General features: G+C 41.7%; 2 protein-coding genes across 5 annotated transcripts in view; one reads left to right on the top strand and one right to left on the bottom strand.

The window, feature by feature from the left end:
• Window positions 1-14,036, top strand: part of LOC135549587 (collagen alpha-2(IX) chain-like) — a 37,619-nt gene extending 23,583 nt beyond the window's left edge. The window contains exons 22-32 of the mRNA XM_064979682.1: window positions 2,364-2,417; window positions 2,605-2,658; window positions 2,813-2,884; window positions 3,494-3,529; window positions 3,711-3,755; window positions 3,932-3,964; window positions 4,338-4,484; window positions 4,695-4,749; window positions 4,845-5,033; window positions 5,150-5,227; window positions 12,488-14,036. Coding sequence (XP_064835754.1) covers window positions 2,364-2,417; window positions 2,605-2,658; window positions 2,813-2,884; window positions 3,494-3,529; window positions 3,711-3,755; window positions 3,932-3,964; window positions 4,338-4,484; window positions 4,695-4,749; window positions 4,845-5,033; window positions 5,150-5,227; window positions 12,488-12,693 — 969 coding nt within the window. The 3' untranslated portion in view covers window positions 12,694-14,036. The remainder of the gene's footprint in view (window positions 1-2,363; window positions 2,418-2,604; window positions 2,659-2,812; window positions 2,885-3,493; window positions 3,530-3,710; window positions 3,756-3,931; window positions 3,965-4,337; window positions 4,485-4,694; window positions 4,750-4,844; window positions 5,034-5,149; window positions 5,228-12,487) is intronic.
• A 746-nt stretch (window positions 14,037-14,782) lies between these two features.
• LOC135549585 (collagen alpha-1(XVI) chain-like) overlaps window positions 14,783-19,899 on the bottom strand; it is a 159,308-nt gene continuing 154,191 nt past the window's right edge. For all 4 annotated transcript variants that reach the window (XM_064979677.1, XM_064979681.1, XM_064979679.1 and 1 more), the window contains 5 exons: window positions 18,086-18,280; window positions 17,792-17,855; window positions 17,469-17,642; window positions 17,230-17,307; window positions 14,783-17,076 (listed from right to left, as the gene is read on the bottom strand). In XM_064979677.1, coding sequence (XP_064835749.1) covers window positions 16,883-17,076; window positions 17,230-17,307; window positions 17,469-17,642; window positions 17,792-17,855; window positions 18,086-18,280 — 705 coding nt within the window. In that variant the 3' untranslated portion in view covers window positions 14,783-16,882. The remainder of the gene's footprint in view (window positions 17,077-17,229; window positions 17,308-17,468; window positions 17,643-17,791; window positions 17,856-18,085; window positions 18,281-19,899) is intronic.

The following is a 19,899-nucleotide window of genomic DNA, read 5'->3' as shown; positions in this document are numbered from 1 at the left end:
CATCTACCCAGCGAGTCAGATTTCTAAAATGTTTTACGGCGAAAACATAGCACATGTCAAACCACCACAAAGACACGGACGATATGTAGCCATTTTGTCGAACAAAAGATGCAATCACAAACGCAGGATTAAAAGAAAAATAATTCCCTAACCTTTTGAAAATCTTCATCAGATGACAGTAATAGGACATGTTACACAGTACATTTATGTTTTTTTCAATAATATGCAATTTATATCCATGAATCTCCGTTTACATTGACGCCATGTTCAGAAAATCCTCAAAAATGTCCGGAGAAATTATAGATAGCTCCGCCAGATAACGACAGATAACAGCAATACACATTATAAACTTTGACTAAATATACATGTTCTACATATAGTTAGAAAGATACACTGCTTCTTAATGCAATCGCTTTGTCACATTTCTTTTTAACGTTACAGAAATTGTTCACTATTCAATAATCTGAGGCGGCGCTCAGACGTAAGCAATATTTCTCCGCAATGTTGGAGTCAACAGAAATCCAAAATTACAACATAAATATTCCCTTACCTTTGATGGTCTTCGATCAGAATGTAGTGGAAGGAGTCGTACTTACCCATTACATCGTTTTGTTTCAGTTCGTGTGTAGTTATAGTAGCATAGGCTACCCGTGTCAGCTGAAATGCATCCAAAATGACTTCTGGTCCCGAACAGAACTTCAAAATTACATATTATATGTCGACTAAACTGGTCAAACTAAGTGCAGAATCAAGCTTTAGGATGTTATAAACGTACAAAACAATTGGCGATTCAACCGGACAAAAGCAATTCTTCTCAGACCTTCTGGAACGGAGGGATGACTGTGTACAATTCGCGCTCGAACGTGCATGTATTTTCTCGTGACACCCACTATTTTGCCTGACAAAGGGTCAAAGCTTGCGGGATTTGCACAATTAAACGCTCTACTGAATGAGGACATCTAGTGGAAGACATAGAAAGTGTTTCCAGATCCATAGCTGGTTGGGAAGGGTGGGGGTGATGACGTCAAAGTTGTCCCAACTTTATGGATGCCAAAACTAGTTTGGGAGATTGCCTGCCCTGTGAGTTCTGCTATACTTACAGACATAATTCAAACGGTTTTAGAAGCTTTAGAGTGTTTTCTATCCAATAATAATTATTATATGCATATATTAGCAATTTTGGACAGATTTTTTTTCAGTTTGCTATGGGCACGCAATTCATCCAAAGGGGGCAGTATTGTGTAAGTATTAAGTATTCTCCAGGTTCATCTCTCTGTAGGTGATGGCTTTGTTATGGAAGGTTTTGGAATCGCTTCCTTTTAGGTAGTTGTAGAATTTAACGTCTCTTTTCTGGATTTTGATAATTAGCGGGTATCGACCTAATTCTACTCTGCATGCATTATTTGTTGTTCTACGTTGTACACTGAGGATGTGTTTGCAGAATCCCCATGCAGAGTTTCAATTTGGTGTTTGTCCATTTTGTGAATTCTTGGTTGTTGAGTGGACCCCAGACCTCACAACCATAAAGGGCAATGGGTTCTATAACTGATTCAAGTATTTTTAGCCAGATCCTATTTGGTATGTCGAATTTTATGTTCCTTTTGATGGCATAGAAGGCTTTGTGAAAGTTACCTGTGGCGCTGATGTTTAGGCCAAGGTATGTATAGTTTTGTGTGTGCTCTAGGACAATGGTGTCTAGATGGAATTTGTATTTGTGGTCCTGGCGACTGGACCTTTTTTGTAACACCATTATTTTGGTCTTACTGAGATTTACTGTCAGGGCCCAGGTCTGACTGAATCTGTGCAGAATATCTAGGTGCTGCTGTATTCCCTCCTTGGTTGGTGACAGAAGCACCAGATCATCAGCAAACAGTGGACATTTGACATCAGATTCTAGTAGGGTGAGGCCAGGTACTGCAGACTGTTCCAGTGCCCTCGCCAATTTGTTGAAGTGTGCGGGGCTAAACCTGCATCCCTGTCCCACCCCACAGCCCTGTGGAAAGAAATGTGTGTTTTTTGCCAATTTTAACTGTAGACTTCTTTGTGTACATGAATTGTATAGTGTTTGTTTTTTCCCCAACACCACTTTCTATCAATTTGTAGACCCACATGCCAAATTGAGTCAAAGGATTTTTTGAAGTCAAGAAAGCATGTTTCTCTGTCAATTAGGGTGTGCAGGGTGAATATGTGATCTGTCATACAATAATTTGGTAAAAAGCCAATTTGACATTTGCTCAGTACATTGTTTTCACTGAGGAAATGTACAAGTGTGCTGTTAATGATAATGCAGAGGATTTTCCCAAGGTTGCTTTTGACGCTTATCCCACCGTAGTTATTGGGTTCTCTCTCTCCTTCTCTGTCAGGGTGAGCCTGGTCTTCCTGGTGAAGCTGGTATGGAGGGCGTTCCTGGACCCAAGGTATCTTCTATAACAAGTCACCATAGCTATAACAAGTCATCATCACTATAACAAGTGCTATGGAGTTTTTGAATTAATCTTTCTACGTCTCTCTCTCTCTCTCTCCCCCCTCTCTCTCTCTCTCTCTCTCTCCCCTCTCTCTCTCTCTCTCTCTCTCTCTGTCTCTCTCTCGTTCTCTCCCCCTCAGGGTGACAGAGGCCAGAGGGGAGCTGTAGGGCCACAGGGCATTGTCGGCAAGGCTGTAAGTCACTTCTGCACATCTCAGCAGAAACGTGTACTTTCGGCTAAATCTGTGGTACTCTAACTTCGGTTCCTGACAGGAGATCACTTTTAAAATAACAAGTAAACACACATCTAGCCACGACAATAATCTAAGTGTTGTTGTGTCTCTGCAGGGCAACAAGGGTATGAGAGGCCCTATGGGTGTCCCAGGGGCTCAAGGCATCTCAGGAACCAAGGGAGACAAGGTGTGTGTGTGTGTGTGTGTGTGTGTGTGTGTGTGTGTGTGTGTGTGTGTGTGTGTGTGTGTGTGTGTGTGTGTGTGTGTGTGTGTGTGTGTGTGTGTGTGTGTGTGTGTGTGTGTGTGTGTGTGTGTGTCTGTGTGAAAAATACCCTTAATCTTTGTGTGTGCCTGTGTGTAAAATATATTTGTGTGCTCTTGCACCTGTGAGTTTACGGATGTGTCTGTATCGAGACATATTGTTTGTGTGTCCATGCGAGTGCATGCGTGTGTTCATTTTAATGTTGAACGTCGAAGCCACAATGAGGATGCATTCGTGTCGATATCATACACATGTGATCATGCAGTTATCCAAATGGCCTGTTGGTGGCAGTGCTGACCCACAAAACCTCCAGCCTCATAAAGATGCTGCCGTTGTCCCATACAGAGCCTTAGCAATATAAATGATAGTACGAGAGTTGTCATCTCCCATGTCTTCAGATGAAACTACATCTTTCTTACCGTGTGCTGTGTCTCCTGCAGTCCTTAGCTGGATCAATATATTGGCCTTGCTCTTTATTATAATGTATTATGTTTTTGACTGTATTTACTGTGTGACTCATTTTTCTTTATACAGGGATTCCAAGGAAAAGTTGGTGCGAAGGGAGACTTTGTGAGTAGCAGTAAGCCTGTGATTTAAACCAATGCCATAGCCGCATAATGAAGTGTCCAAAATAACTCACGTATGATGCAATTGGAATAGGCTTTGTAATAGCAATTTGTAATAATAAACATCTTTGTAATAGCCGATGATCAATAGATTTTTTTTCTCTCACTCTCTCTCACTCTTTCAGGGTGATCCTGGTGTAGAAGGCTTGGCTGGGGAGAAAGGAGAGAAGGTGAGTGGCTTTATCAGGATTGGACGGGGGAGGCATCATAAAGGGGGATGCCACATTCTGGAAGAGGAAGGGTGGAGTCTAAGGGGAAGACTGTACTACACAGGGAGGATTTCAGACTGGACTGACCTGTCTGTCTGTCTGTCTGTCTGTCTGTCTGTCTGTCCGTCCTCTGGCAGGGTTTGGGTGGTGAGCCTGGACCCAAAGGACAGGTAAGAACATCACTGGGGTTACTCCCAATCACACTTCATTCATAGTAGATGGAAGCTAGTCGAAGCTAGTCAAAGCTCGTCGAAGATAGTCAAAATGAATCGAAGCTAGTCAAAGCTAATATAAGCAACTTGAAACTAGCTGAATCTATTCAAAGCTAGTGGAAGCCTGTTGAAGATAGTCACATCTAGTCAATGCTAGTTGAAGCTAGTTAAAGCTAGTTGAAGCCAGTCGAAGCTAGTTGATGCTATTTGAAGATAGTCAATGCTAGTAGAAGATAGTTGAAGCTAGTCTAAGCTATTGGAAATTAGTAGAATTTAGTTGAACCTACTCTGTTGTCACTTTGGGTCTCATCTACCACTCTTTCCTCCACAGCAAGGAGTGAGGGGAGAGACAGGGTTCAATGGCCCCACAGGAGACTCAGGCAAACCAGGAGACCAGGGACCAGGAGGACTGCCTGGGCCTCGTGGTCTCAATGGGGAGAGAGGAGTTCCAGGCATGCCAGGCATTGTGGGGGCAGCAGTGAGTCCTAAAAAGCTTTGACATAACAACACAGATTAGTGAGATAGTGGTATGATTACCCTCAATAGAGAATGCTAGTAACTGACTGACTGATTGCTTGATGATTGGTTGTTTTTTTCTTTCCTCTCCTCTACATTCCTTTCCTCCATCTTACATCTACTATCCTATCACCATCCTTCCCTCTCTCTCCCTCTCCTTGCTCCTCTACAGGGACGGGATGCATCAGACCAGCACATCATTGAGGTGGTTCTGAAGATGCTGCAAGGTAAAAGGTCACAACATTATAAATCTACTGAGTCTACTGTATCCAGGTAAAACATTGATTGTAGGTTATATACATCCTCTATCCTCCTCATCCAGAGCGTCTGGCGGCTGTAGCAGTGAGCGCTAAGCGTGCCGTACTGGGTGGAGCTGGTGTCATGGGTCCCCCTGGTCCTCCTGGACCCCCAGGAGCTCCCGGTGCTCAGGGCCCACACGGCCTCACCGGCGCCCGCGGCATCCCTGGCATGTTTGGAGCCTCCGGACAGATCGGCAACACCGGACTGAAAGGTAGAAACTGAAATTGGTGACTTTCCAGATAAAAAGAGACACTGATCACTCAAAGAGTAATACAACAGATTAATACCACTGGCCCCTCTCCATCCCTCCATCTTTCTCTCTTTCAGGAAAGAGAGGAGCGAAGGGAGACAGAGGAGATCCTGGTAAACCACATGCTGGCCAGCCAGGACCCCCGGGAATAACAGGTGAGACCCCAGGAGCACCACACACACACACACACACACACACACACACACACACACACACACACACACACACACACACACACACACACACACACACACACACACACACACACACACACACACACACACAGCAGTGACCGTCCTGTACACACCTATCCAGTTGCTTTAAAGGTGTGGAAGTGGAGGTGCATGTGCGTACCGATAAGACGCATGGGGTGTGAGTAGCTCTATTTCGTACCGACAAAACTGTGGTTATACAGTATGTAGAGACTGTGGTTATACAGTATGTAGAGGCTGTGTTTATACAGTATGTAGAGGCTGTGGTTATACAGTATGTAGAGACTGTGGTTATACAGTATGTAGAGACTGTGGTTATACAGTATGTAGAGGCTGTGGTTATACAGTATGTAGAGACTGTGGTTATACAGTATGTAGAGACCGTGGTTATACAGTATGTAGAGGCTGTGGTTGTACAGTATGTAGAATCTGTGGTTATACAGTATGTAGAGGCTGTGGTTATACAGTATGTAGAAGCTGTGGTTATACAGTATGTAGAGGCTGTGGTTATACAGTAAGTAGAGACCGTGGTTATACAGTATGTAGAAGCTGTGATTATACAGTATGTAGAGGCTGTGGTTATACAGTAAGTAGAGACCGTGGTTATACAGTATGTAGAGGCTGTGGTTATACAGTATGTAGAGGCTGTGGTTATACAGTATGTAGAAGCTGTGGTTATACAGTATGTAGAATCTGTGTTTATACAGTATGTAGAGGCTGTGGTTATACAGTATGTAGAGGCTGTGGTTATACATTATGTAGAGGCTGTGGTTATACAGTATGTAGAAGCTGTGGTTAAACAGTATGTAGAGACTGTGGTTATACAGTATGTAGAAACCAGACAACAAAGCTTAAATTAAGCCTCTTAAAATTGCTTAATCAATATATCCCCAGCAACTCTAAGAGAGTGAGCAGTCAGTTATGTACAATAGCGAACCAATCAGTTGGTAAAGCTGCTTGGCTGCACAAATCCAACAAGCCATGGCTTCCCCCAGAGGAAAAGCTCAGTAGCAACTTGGAGACGCAAACAAGAGTAATTAACACCTACATGATTTCCAGGAAAACAAAGCTAAAATACTCTCAATGCTCACCAAAACAAACAAACTGCTACAATCTGTTTAAAAAAAAGTAGATTCGCTCGAAAAGAAAGTAGTGGCTATTGTGTCAGACATGCATGTACAAGGTTTGCGCATGAACGAACAAGACACCAAAATGTGCCATTTGAAAAGTAGAAGTTGAATTGGACCAGCAAGAAAACAGAATGAGATGAAACAACATGAGAATATTGAATACATGAACAGGTGTGGAAGAAAATGCAAAGGATGGAATGAATCAGTGCCAACAAAGCCCTAAACAAGCTGCAAGAAACCTTTCCAGTTGAACGAGGAGACCCCCCTGCACTGAGGACAAAGCAGGAAAAATATATATTCACAGTGATGCCGAAGACCAGCTTATCGTAAATTGAAACAATATTCTTTTCCTCTCCCCCCAATGCAATCTATACTCTACTTTCCCCAAGTAGCTGTTCTTCTCTGTGAAGTAACGATAGAAGTAGCCAATGCCAACGGGCTAAATGGACACTGACAGACAGTACACAGGGGGAAATATAGCAAGTACTGTATGTTAATCACTGTTCTATGGATGTGTGGGTGTGGAAAAATACCCAATTGTCATACTTGAGTAAAAGTAAAGATACCTTAACAGAAAAGGACTCAAGTGAAAGTCACCCAGTAAAATACTACTTGAGTAAAAGTCTAAAAGTCTTTGGTTTTAAATATACTTAAGTATCACAAGTAAATGTAATTGCTAAAATATACATAAAAGTAAAAGTATAAATCATTTCAAATTCCTTATATTAGCAAACCAGATGACACCAGTTTTGTGTTTTATTAATTTACGGATAGCCAGGGGCACATTCCAACACTCAGACATCATTTTAAAACAAATCATTTGTGTTTAGTAAGTCCGCCAGATCAGAGTCAGTAAAATTAATAAGAGTTCTGGCCAAAATAGGAGAGGATGTCAAGTCATTATTATTCCTTGATGGCCATTATGGTTAAGACACAATGGTGGTTATTTGTAGGAGATTGACTCTGTCCGATGGATCAAGACGGGGGAGGTGGGAGGGCATCAGAGACTTCCCTGAAGTATGTGTGGTGCCTCCACTCATCTCACTTCGGTCTCTCGGGGGACCCACTCTCCCCAAGTAGAGCCCCACCAGCCACTATACTCATTTAATTCCCAAGGTATTACAAACTGACCACAGTATTTACAGTGGGGCAAAAAAGTATTTAGTCAGCCACCAATTGTGCAAGTTCTCCCACTTAAAAAGATGAGAGAGGCCTATATTTTTCATCATAGGTACACTTCAACTATGACAGACAAAAAGACGGAAAAAAAACCTGTAAGTTCTTTTTTAAGAGGCTCCTCTGTCCTCCACTCGTTACCTTTATTAATGGCACCTGTTTGAACTTGTTATCAGTATAAAAGACATCTGTCCACAATTCACAAGTCACACTCCAAACTCCACTATGGCCAAGACCAAAGAGCTGTCAAAGGACACCAGAAACAAAATTGTAGACCTGCACCAGGCTGGGAAGACTGAATCTGCAATAGGTAAGAAGCTTGCTTTGAAGAAATCAACTGTGGGAGCAATTATTAGGAAATGGAAGACATACAAGACCACTGATAATCTCCCTCGATCTGGGGCTCCACGCAAGATCTCACCCCGTGGGGTCAAAATAATCATTAGAACGGTAAGCAAAAATCCCAGAACCACACGGGGGGACCTAGTGAATGACCTGCAGAGAGCTGGGACAAAAGTAACAAAGCCTACCATCAGTGACACACTACGCCGCCAGGGACTCAAATCCTGCAGTGCCAGACGTGTCCCCCTGCTTAAGCCAGTACATGTCCAGGCCCGTCTGAAGTTTGCTAGAGAGCATTTGGATGATCCAGAAGAAGATTGGGAGAATTACATTTACATTTACATTTAAGTCATTTGGCAGACGCTCTTATCCAGAGCGACTTACAAATTGGTGAATTCACCTTATGACATCCAGTGGAACAGCCACTTTACAATAGAATGTCATATGGTCAGATGAAACCAAAATATAACTTTTTGGTAAAAACTCAACTCATCGTGTTTGGAGAACAAAGAATGCTGAGTTGCATCCAAAGAACACCATACCTACTGTGAAGCATGGGGGTGGAAACATCATGCTTTGGGGCTGTTTTTCTGCAAAGGGACCAGGACGACTGATCCGTGGAAAGGAAAGAATGAATGGGGCCATGTATCGTGAGATTTTGAGTGAAAACCTCCTTCCATCAGCAAGGGCATTGAAGACGAAATGTGGCTGGGTCTTTCAGCATGACAATGATCCCAAACACACCGCCCGGGCAACGAAGGAGTGGCTTCGTAAGAAGCATTTCAAGGTCCTGGAGTGGCCTAGCCAGTCTCCAGATCTCAACCCCATAGAAAATCTTTGGAGGGAGTTGAAAGTCCGTGTTGCCCAACAACAGCCCCAAAACATCACTGCTCTAGAGGAGATCTGCATGGAGGAATGGGCCAAAATACCATCAACAGTGTGTGAAAACCTTGTGAAGACTTACAGAAAACGCTTGACCTCTGTCATTGCCAACAAAGGGTATATAACAAAGTATTGAGATAAACTTTTGTTATTGACCAAATACTTATTTTCCACCATAATTTGCAAATACATTTTTAAAATAAAACAAATAAAACTTTTTTGCCCCACTGTATGTGGCAGTCTTTCTTCAAGACTGTAATTGCTGCCAAAGGTGCTTCAACAAAGTACTGAGTAAAGGGTTAGAATACTTATGTAAATGTTATATTTCAGTTTTTGTTTCATGTTTTTTTGCAAAATTTCCTGAAAACATGTCTTTTCTTTGTCATTATTGGGGTATTGTGTGTAGATTAACGAGGGGAAAATTATTTTTTCCATTTTAGAAAAAGGCTGTAATGTAACAAAATGTGGAAAAAGTCAAGAGGTCTGAATACTTTCTGAAAGCACCGTATCAAACCCAGACAGGAACTATTATTTTAGCAGGTAACCTGAATCAAGCATTCAGCCAATTAGATAGGCATAGCAATAAAAAAACGATGGAAATTCAAGAAACCTCCAAAGAGGCTGAAAATGTTAATTACTACAAATATTTTACAGGCACATGGAGATTATTATCCACGACTTCAAAAGACTACTTTTTTTTCTCAACGTTTGAAAAGCTCTTCAAGTTTTATATTCCAAAAATGCTCACAACAATATACTGGGTACTAAAATCCATGATACAGTGATATCGGATCATTCTCCTGTATCATGCTTAATTACACCAACAGAAAATGCACTTATAGTTTGAGAATAATTATGGTCAATGAACAGAGCGCATCTTTAATTCCCGAAATGTATTAAATACATTAAACATTTTTTTACCATAACAAATGTAGACATACAACACAGAGAAAAGCTGCCCCCTGACATAATTTGGAATGCTTTTACGGAGTACATTAGGGGAACGATAATCTCATACTCTGCAAAAGTTCAATCTGAGTTAGATTTTCTTTTCTAAGAGAAATTAATTACTATCTTAGAAAAAGCCAATAAAAAAGCTTTACTAGGTAAAAAAGAAAATGACATTCCTGAACTTAAGCAGGAATATAATATTTTACTTTTGAAGAGCCAACAACTACAGGTTAAACTCAGATAAAGCATACTGTTGCATAAAGCATGAATTGAAATCACACAGAAAAAAATAGACACTGTTAAAACATTCAGCGGAGAAATGCACCAGAGATGAACAGCTTACACAGAATTGTATTTTATATTCTGGGACAAAGTAGTGCCCCTATTTATTCCAATGAGACCAAACGTCACTCAATGCTATGCTTCCGAGTTCCATGTATCAAACTTTTATTTCAGTCATATTAAACCAGGAAAATCTAGAGAGTCCCCTGCAGATTACAGATCATTACATTTTATAAAGTGGGACAATAAAATAATAACACTCAAAAGCATCAAAATGGCCAAAATCTTACCAGACTAAAATAATACATTTAATACAAATATTATATAAATGTCATTAAGCAAACTTATGCACAAATAATACATTACCTGATGAAATTGCTTTAAAAGGGGAAAAGGACAGGATGTCCTGTCTCCCCCTACTGGTTTTAATGGCAATTGAACTGCTGGCAGAAAGAATTTGACAGCACACAAACATAACAAGTATGAGTACTGATAAACATGAATATAAATTAAACTGATTTGACGATGATCTCCTGATATACTGTACCTGACTAATATTGAAACTCAATGCTGCCCTTGTTAAAAACATTTTTGGGATACTCTAAAGTCCAAGAATATAAAATGAAAGTGGAAAAAACTGAAATAATGGCAATAGGAAAAATAAATATAATAACTGATGATCTACTGCAATCCTTTAAGTGGACCAAAAAAATATAAAATACTTATGATGCTTAAGAAGTGACAAAAAACAACAAATATATAAAGATAACTTTATATCATCACTCAACAAAATTAATGCGCATCTAATTAATATGAACATTCTCCCATGAATCTTATAGGTGGAATAAACCTCTTTAGAATGGCAAAGTTTTTATTTTTAATTTCGGTAATATCATTTACCCCGTTAAAGACCTTTAAAAAAGTATTTTCGGACATAAGATAACAGACTTCATATGGGAAAATAAAACTCGTATAATAAATAGGGATGTTTTAACCTTCCAGACATGGAATTGTGTCAACTCGCCACCCAATGCTTTTACTTGCGACATATAGTTAAAGGCAGTAAACTGGAGCGATGGGTACATAATGAAGATGTGGATGCTCATCCATAGGATCTTTTCACCTGTTTGTTTTCAAAGGATGGCACTAAGAACATTAACAACTTCATAGTTAAGAACATTATAATAACATTAAAGAATCTACAATAACCAAAATATTTCCCTAAAAACACACCCCTATGGAACAATCCTTTGATAGCTTCACCGGTAAATTGGCCCACATGGAAAACCAAAGGCATAGAAACTGTAAATGACAGAGTAATAGGAAATACAATTATTTCAATGACAGAATGAAAAACTGTTTTGGACTGATTAATGTAGACATTTTCAAATACTATATTGGGCTCCCAAGTGGTGCATTGGTCTAAGGCACTGCATGTCAGTTCTAGTAGGCACAGACCTTTCAATCCCGGGTTTGATCCCGGGCTGTAGCACAACCGGCGGTGATCAGGAGTCCCATAGGGCGGTGCACAGTTGTCCGGGTTAGAGGAGGGCTTGGCCGGGGTAGGCTGTCATTGTAAAATAAGAATTTGTTCTTAACTGACTTGCCTATTTAAATGGATGTTAGATAAAACAAATAAGTCAACTTAAAAATGTTATCACAAAATATCAACCTGAACACTTTTGGACATCAGAGAAATGTTGAGGAAATCATGTTGGGGTCAGAAACAGATGCTCATATGAGAGGTAAGATATACAACACCTTGCAGAGAGAGTCTATCACAATATAAGCTATTGGAACCAAGGCTTACAAATAATGGATATAGGCAACACTAGGCAGTGTTGGAACATAATGAGCAAAATTACAGTTAACAAAACGGTACTCTTAAATCCAGTATAAACTAATCTAAATGTATATAATTTATTATACAAAAAACAAAAATTAACAAATTCTACACTACAACTGCAGAGTCATGTCTTTAGTATAAAACGAATAACTTGTCAATAATTCATGCCTTCTGGGAGTGCTATAAAGTCCAAAAGTTCTGGGCAGAGTTAAAAAGCTGCGCTGGCAGTCTGAAGTTTTACAATGTACATTTACTTTTAATACGTCTATCTGCATATTTCATGACATGGCATGCTTTATTATTGAAATCTTGAAAAAAAATCTGGCTAAAGACAGTAATATGGGGCAGAGTCTTACAAGCATTAGAAACAGCAACGGGTGTTGATATGGTGAGAACATGTGGGTCTGAGCAAATGTGATATCATTGTTTGTGGAAATGTATGTATGTAAACGTTAAATTGTCTATTGTTTTTGTCTATCTATGTTTTAGTTTATTGTACAAAAATAATTACAGAAAATATTACAATAAAAAGTGTATCAACTTACCTCAGGAAGTCATGGTGTCAAAGTAAAAGTTTGAAACCTTCCTCCTCAGGTCCCCCTGGTATTGACGGAGTGGCTCGAAACGGTAAGCCTGGTGAGCGAGGCCCCCAGGGCTCGGCAGGAGAGGCTGGCCGTCCTGGTAAGGCGGGCCCCACTGGTCTTCCAGGGTTCTGTGAGGCTGCAGCCTGCCTAGCTGCCTCGGCCTACACCTCCCCCAGACTACAGGACTCCGCCAGGGTCAAGGGCCCAGGAGTCTAACATGAGACCTCTCCATCAAGAGCCCCACAACACCAGGGAGAAAGAGAGACAGAAGAGAGAGAAGCAGGGATAGAGGAGAGAGAGAGAGAACTCTTCTTTATTGGATACCAACGAGAGCGAGGAGTTGGGGAAATACTATCATGACTGACATTGCCCCTCTGACCCCTAAACTGATGACCTTCAGTTGAACTGTTTGGAGACTGTTTGCAACATACACCATGCCCATCTACTTTAAATCACCCTGAGGACAGCCACTCACAGCCAATAACACCCCTCTGAAATTACAATCTCTGGTTCGGGATTGGCTTTTTTCAATGTCAGTCACATCCAACTGCCTCACCCCCAACCACAGAGGGAAATAGAATGATGCTGCGTTCAAAGCAACTGGGTGCTCAGAACTCTGAAATCTCAGACTTCCAACTTTAGTGCATTCAAGACATCTGGGAACTCATAAAAAAAACGAGCTCAGACTGGAAAAAATAGTTTTGAACGGACATCCAACTCGGAATTCTCAATCCTCTTTCTAGAGCTTCAACTTTCCAACCTGAAAATCACTGACGTCATGATTTTTTTGGGGTTCCCAGTTGTCTTGAACGCGTCATGGGAGAAACGTAGTGACATCAGAATCATATCCAGTTTTGTGATTGATAATGTCATCAGCAGCAGCCGTAGCCCCTGGACTGGGAGGACTAGAGATAGACTTTGTGTCTAATGATTGGTGCTTTTTTATTTTATATACCGTGGTCACTTTAAATACTATTGTTTAATACCTGAAATATGAATTTTTAAATATGTTTTGAAGCAGAAAAAGCAAGCATATGACCCATTCCACCCACCACCAAACAACAAGTGGCTTACAAGTGTACACAAAAGTACCAATAAAAGATTAGGATCAAGATCCACGCTCCATACTGTACCTTTGTAAGATGTATAGCTAAAATCCTCGCCTATATGCTCGAGTGAAATAGTGAAATGCTCGAGTGAATTATCTCACAGGTACATTGCCGCCCCTTTCTACCTTTGCCTCATTTTAGAAAACATGTTTTCTTTAGCCTTGATCTCTTCCTCTAGTTGACTGGCAACAGCACTCCCATCTATTTCCCACAAGTCAGTGCTGTACAACTTTGTAAATGTTTGTCTTACTGTAATCAATCTTTCTATGCCACTGTCAACTAACTTCCACAGAGTCAATCAATGTCAACATTCTAATAACAACTAGGACATGTTATTTTCATTAACAGAAACTATTTATTGTTCTTTATATGATTCATCTGTAAAGACGTGTAATTTCTTTTTTCCCCCTGGTTGTTCAGGTCAACCAATTCCAAAACAATAAAAAATAAAGTTTTGTAAAACCTGCATGTTCTTCCCTACCATGTGGGAACCGTTGGATCTCTGAATAGAAACACTTATTGTACCTAAATGACATGGTCATTATTCCAGTGGGTTTAGAGATGGGTGATCGGAAAGAGCCTAGACTTTCTCTGTTTTCTTGCCACAATCCAGTCCAGTCAGTGCTAGTAAGTTGGTTGCCAACTGTTTTCCAAGAAAATGCAAAACGTTAAGTGTTGAGGTGCATGTAGTCTGCCTAGACTAGAGAATAATGACATACCCCACTTTATTCCAGTGGTAGGTATTCTGGTATAAGGCCTGTAACGTGTAAAGTGTGGGCCAACACAGCCCAGTTCCAGTAGCATGGTGTTTTTTAGTTGGACTGCTCTATCCTTTTCTGTTTATCCACCCCGATCCAACTGTGAGTAATACCAGCTCACGCTCTCAAAGCTGCGGAAGTCAAGCTTTTGTGAAAGCCTTCCACTTGAATGATATTCTTCTTGCACTCATTCACATAATAGTCTCTTGCATGTGGCTTGGAATATATACAATAACAGCTCTAGCAATCGGCTTACTTGAAAAGCAGAATAATATAAATAAAGTGCTCGTTAATGTTTTATCCTTAGTATGCTTTCAATCAGAGCACCAAGGAAAGGCATTCCAAGGAAAGACACTGTGCACGTTGATGGTATGGCAACACCACAGTGAACTAGTCACATTATATACTTGATTGTCTGATCTGTTGATCAACAACATGTCTGCTTTGCAAAATTTATTAGCTTTTTCAGAAAAGTTTCCATAAAAAACAACATCTCTTTACACAGGATGGCTTAATAAAATGTACCGGTAACACAGAAACAAGATCTACTGAGAATAACAGGGAAACAGCGCTGTTGTTTTAACAAGATGTTTGTAAAAGCTAGGAATGAAGAGTGGAGATATGTTATTGTTTGGGTATTTAGTATACCTGGGGTCAGTAGTTATTCCTGACCAGGAAATACTCACATGTTCAGGAAAAAACTCCAATAACAACTCAGAACATCGATATGATTCTAAACCTGGTGATATCCATTACATAGCTAGCGGTTGGTGACACCCTGTCGTGTATATATGACAGGTCAAACTAAAGAACAACACAACATACAAGGCAGGAGACATACAAGTTGTACTCAGTTAGTAATGGATACAGGGAGGAGCTGGTTGGCACAGTGATGCCAGCGATGGTATGAGTGAATATGGATGTTCAACTTTTTTCTCTTATGTTTGATAATGACATCTGGGAATCTTTCAGCCAGGATTTCTGAAAATCCTAGGTACACCAGTGGTGTACTCGAGGAGCAAATGATCCCTTTCAAGTTCATCTATTGTGAAAAATAAGTTTGGTAGTGTGGTAAGACACTTGTTAATAGATTGCTACATAACAAGAAAGGTGATTTTTGAGGCAGTTTCGAAAATGCTATCGCACTTTCTGCCACGCATGAAAATACCTTCCAGAGCATAATAATACCACCATATAGAAATCCAATCTGTTTTTATACAAAAGGCACAATTCCCTCATAAATAATTTGTTTTACAGAACAAATTACTCCCTTTAAAATCTAAAAAAAAAACCACTGGTAGTGGATACATGACAGTTGACCATAACAAACACACGGTAAGCCATGCTGACGCCAACTCCACAATACAAAAGGTATAGCAAGCCATTATATAAATATAAATATTTACAAAACAGGCACTCTGGGAAGGTGAACATTATGTTCTTCTCACACAAACAGGGAAGAGAAGGTGAGAAGGCCATTATATAGCGTACAGATCCGTTAAAGCATCAGACATCATTCAAGTGATGGTGTATATTCAAGCATAGAAATAACATAAACAACATAGCATGCATAAAGAATAAAGAACATTTGGAATGGGAGTGCCATGTCAGTTCTATTCATTCTGTTTCTATTGCTAGAGAGAAGCAAGATCAAAGCAGAACAGCACAAAGCAGCTGTCTAATACTCCCAATGGGCACGTTTTATAATCAGAATGGAGAGTAGGGTGATAGTGATGACGAGGAAGAGTTTGCAGGTAGTTTTTTGAAGGCTGGATTTGCTCTTGCTGGTATTATCAAACTAAGCATGTATATCTTATAGAATGAACTTACAGCTAAAGTTGGGAAATTTTGAAGGAATGAACAGAACATATAAGACAGAGAGTAGAGAGGCAGGACAGCGGTGTCCACATGATCTCCTTTATCAAAGCCACTTCAGCCAGTACTAAGTCTTCAGTTAGAAGAAGGTCCTACACATACAGATGTAGAATCTTAATTTAATCACGCTGTTGCAGGATGAATTTTCCTACAATGCAGGACATTTAAAATGTGTAGTGTATTTGGTGTTTAAAAAGGCTTTGAATGTTTGTAATTTCCACTTAGAAATGTAATACTTGATTTTCCATTTGGAAAATGTATCAACCATGACAAAAACGTCCATTAATTATAATCTACATAATAATGAACATTTCCTGTTGCTGCACGATTGTTTTCCTGCTTCAGCAAACTGGCTCAAATTAAGATCCTACATCTGCATATATTTTCTACACAGGCGGTGAGGTGGACAGCTAACTGGCAAACACTTTGATGAATTAGGGATGGATGAAGAAGACCACATCAACTATTGGTGCCTCAGTAATCACTTGTTTTCCTGGGATGATTTCTGTTGATTGACTGGTGTTTTGTTTTCTCTTCTCTCACTCTTCACCCCTCCACTTCTGTCTCTAGTGCCTTCTGGTCTTTGGGTTGGTTTCTTCTATCTCTTCATCTTCTCTGTGTCTCCTCTCCTCCTCTCCTCTTCAATAATCTCTCTCTCTCTCTCTAGTAGGGGCCCTTGACGGGAGGGCCCTTAGGGTTCCACTCTATTGGTTGGCTCATACAGTCGGAGGGGTTACACCGGCCCTCCCTGCCCTTCTGGCCCGGCTGTCCAGGGGTTCCTGAGACTCCAGGGATCCCCTGCTGACCCACGGGGCCGCTGGGGCCCATCTTGCCATAGCCTGGGGGGCCCGGGACACCTGTGGCGGGGGATGAAGGAACAGAGAACATCATTGAAGTACTGGATACACAGTGACTATATAGAAGCAGAGCAGTTGAAAGAACTAACTTAATGAAGCTTTGGCAGGATAGTGAAGAGTTAAACATTTCAACAGGCTGATGTGGCGTCTCACCTGGTGCTCCTGGGGGTCCACTGTCACCCATCTCCCCTACACCCTTGTCACCTTTCTCTCCCTTCAGACCTCGTGGACCTGCAGACACGACAGAGGACATCACTTGAGAGAGGAGCTAACCTTTATGTTACGCTAAGCTGACATCACTTGTCATAACTGTTTATGATCTCCTATGTATTTATCATGACCGTGGTATTCAGGAGTTACGACAAAAGGAATCAAGTGAATTCTAGACTCACCCTGTGGTCCCAGGACTCCTTGGCGGCCCTCTCTGCCTATCTGTCCTGGCTGACCCGGGGCCCCTGGAGACCCATTTCTACCTGGGTTACCATCCTTCCCTGGGGGACCAGGACGACCGGGGGACGATACCTCTTGTGGCTGCTGCATACGAGACATGAAGTAGGCCATCCTCTCTGTAGGGGGATACAGTACAACTCCAGTTGATAAACCACCTAATAATCAATAAAGCTGTTTCCTTTCTCTGCCACTGCTCAAATAGGAAATACGGGCAGATGTATAGTATTGGTGATAAACTTAAACTAAAATAAGACCATGTTCTCACCATCAAATATCTTGATGACCTGCTGGCGAATGAAGTCCTTGATGTTGTCATAGTTGACCACAGGCTGTGGATTAGAGAGAGAGAGAGAGAGAGAGAGAGAGAGAGAGAGAGAGAGAGAGAGAGAGAGAGAGAGAGAGAGAGATAGACATAAGAGAAGACCTAACCACATTTGGGATTTAGTCTTTTGACCAAACTGTTGGTTTTGTGTTCCATTAGACATTGTGGATCAAGCACAAACATAACTAGTAATCAATTCATAATCGATGCAATTCACCTTAGTAGCTAAGGTCTCACCTCGTTGCCTGGTATTCCTGGAGGTCCAGGGGACCCTGAAGGTCCTGGTGAGCCCGGGGTGCCCCTCTCTCCCCTGGGTCCCACTGGGCCCATCACTGGGGTATCAGCTTTGGAGGAGTACCCCCCTCCACCAGGGGGTCCGGGACGACCTCGCTCCCCTGGGGTACCCCTCTGACCTGGGGCACCTGGCTCACCCTGAGAGAGAGAGTGGGAGAGAGAGTCAGAAAAGAGGAGAGAAGAAGAGAGAAGAGGGGTGAGGTAGTTAGACATAGGGGTAGAGTTAGTTAGACATCCAATCACTGAAGAGTACTGTTCGACCACCGACAGCAGTGTTTTACATTGAAGATTGAAAATATGAACTCCTGCACAATGACACTCTTGTATCTCCCACAATCCAACTTCTATCAAACTGTTTCCACCAACCCATCAGGGGTGCATGCTCAGTCCCCTCTTGTACTCCCTGTTCACTCATGACTGCACGGCCAGGCACGACTCCAACACCATCATTAAGTTTGCTGATGACACAACAGTGGTAGGCCTGATCACCGACAATGACGAGACAGCCTATAGGGAGGAGGTCAGAGACCTGGCCGTGTGGTGCCAGGACAACAACCTCTTGCTCAACGTGATCAAGACAAAGGAGATGATTGTGGACTACAGGAAAATGAGGACAAAGCACACCCCCATTCTAATTGACGGGTCTGTAGTGGAAGAGCTGGAAGAGCTTTAAGTTCTTTGGTGTCCACATCAGCAACAAACTAACATGGTCCAAGCACACCAAGACAGTCTTGAAGAGGGCACGACAAAACCTATTCCCCCTCAGGGGACTGAAAAGATTTGGCATGGGTCCTCAGATCCTCAAAAGGTTCTTCAGCTGCACCATCGAGAGCATCCTGACTGGTTGCATCACTGCCTGGTATGGCAACTGCTCGGCCTCCGACTACAAGGCACTACAGAGGGTAGTGCGAACAGCCCAGTACATCACTGGGGCCAAGCTTCCTGCCATCCAGGAACTCTATAGCAGGCGGTGTCAGAGGAAGGCCCTACAAATTATCAAAGACTCCAGCCACCCTAGTCATAGACTGTTCTTTCTGCTACCGCACGGCAAGCTGTACCGGAGCGCCAAGACGAGGTCCAAGAGGCTTCTAAACAGCTTCTACCCTGAAGCCATAAGACTCCTGAACAGCTAATCAAAGGGCTACCCAGACAATTTGCAGTGCCCGCACATGGACTCTGTACCGGTACCCCCCTGTATATAGTCTCGCTTTTTTACTTTTTTTATTTTTTTACTTTACCTTTATTTAACCAGGCAAGTCAGTTAAGAACAAATTCTTATTTTCAATGACGGCCTAGGAACAGTGGGTTAACTGCCTGTTCAGGGGCAGAACGGCAGATTTGTACCTTGTCAGCTCGGGGACATGAACTTGCAACCTTTCGGTTACTAGTCCAACACTCTAACCACTAGGCTACCCTGCCGCCCTCTGCTCATCAATTACTTTTATCTCTTACTCTTATCCATATTTTTTTGAAACTGCATTGTTGGTTTGGGGCCCGTATGTAAGCAATTCACTGTTGTATTTCACGCATGTGACTAATACAATTGGATTTGAACCTATTCCTGTCAGACCCTTGAAGGAGAGTCAATGTCCACTTAAGATTGCAATCGGGCCCGACCCAGCCTCGAGCGTATTCCTTACTTACCTCCTTCTACACAATAAAAACACAGACACAGGATCGTATCCCAAATGGCACCCTATTCCCAATGTAGTGCACTACGTTTGACCGGGGCCCAAAGGGTATAGGGTGCAGTGTGG

This window comes from Oncorhynchus masou, chromosome 12 (genome assembly GCF_036934945.1).
Source record: "Oncorhynchus masou masou isolate Uvic2021 chromosome 12, UVic_Omas_1.1, whole genome shotgun sequence".
In the NCBI taxonomy this organism is placed as follows: domain Eukaryota; kingdom Metazoa; phylum Chordata; class Actinopteri; order Salmoniformes; family Salmonidae; genus Oncorhynchus; species Oncorhynchus masou.
This window is presented reverse-complemented; position numbering and strand designations above follow the sequence as displayed.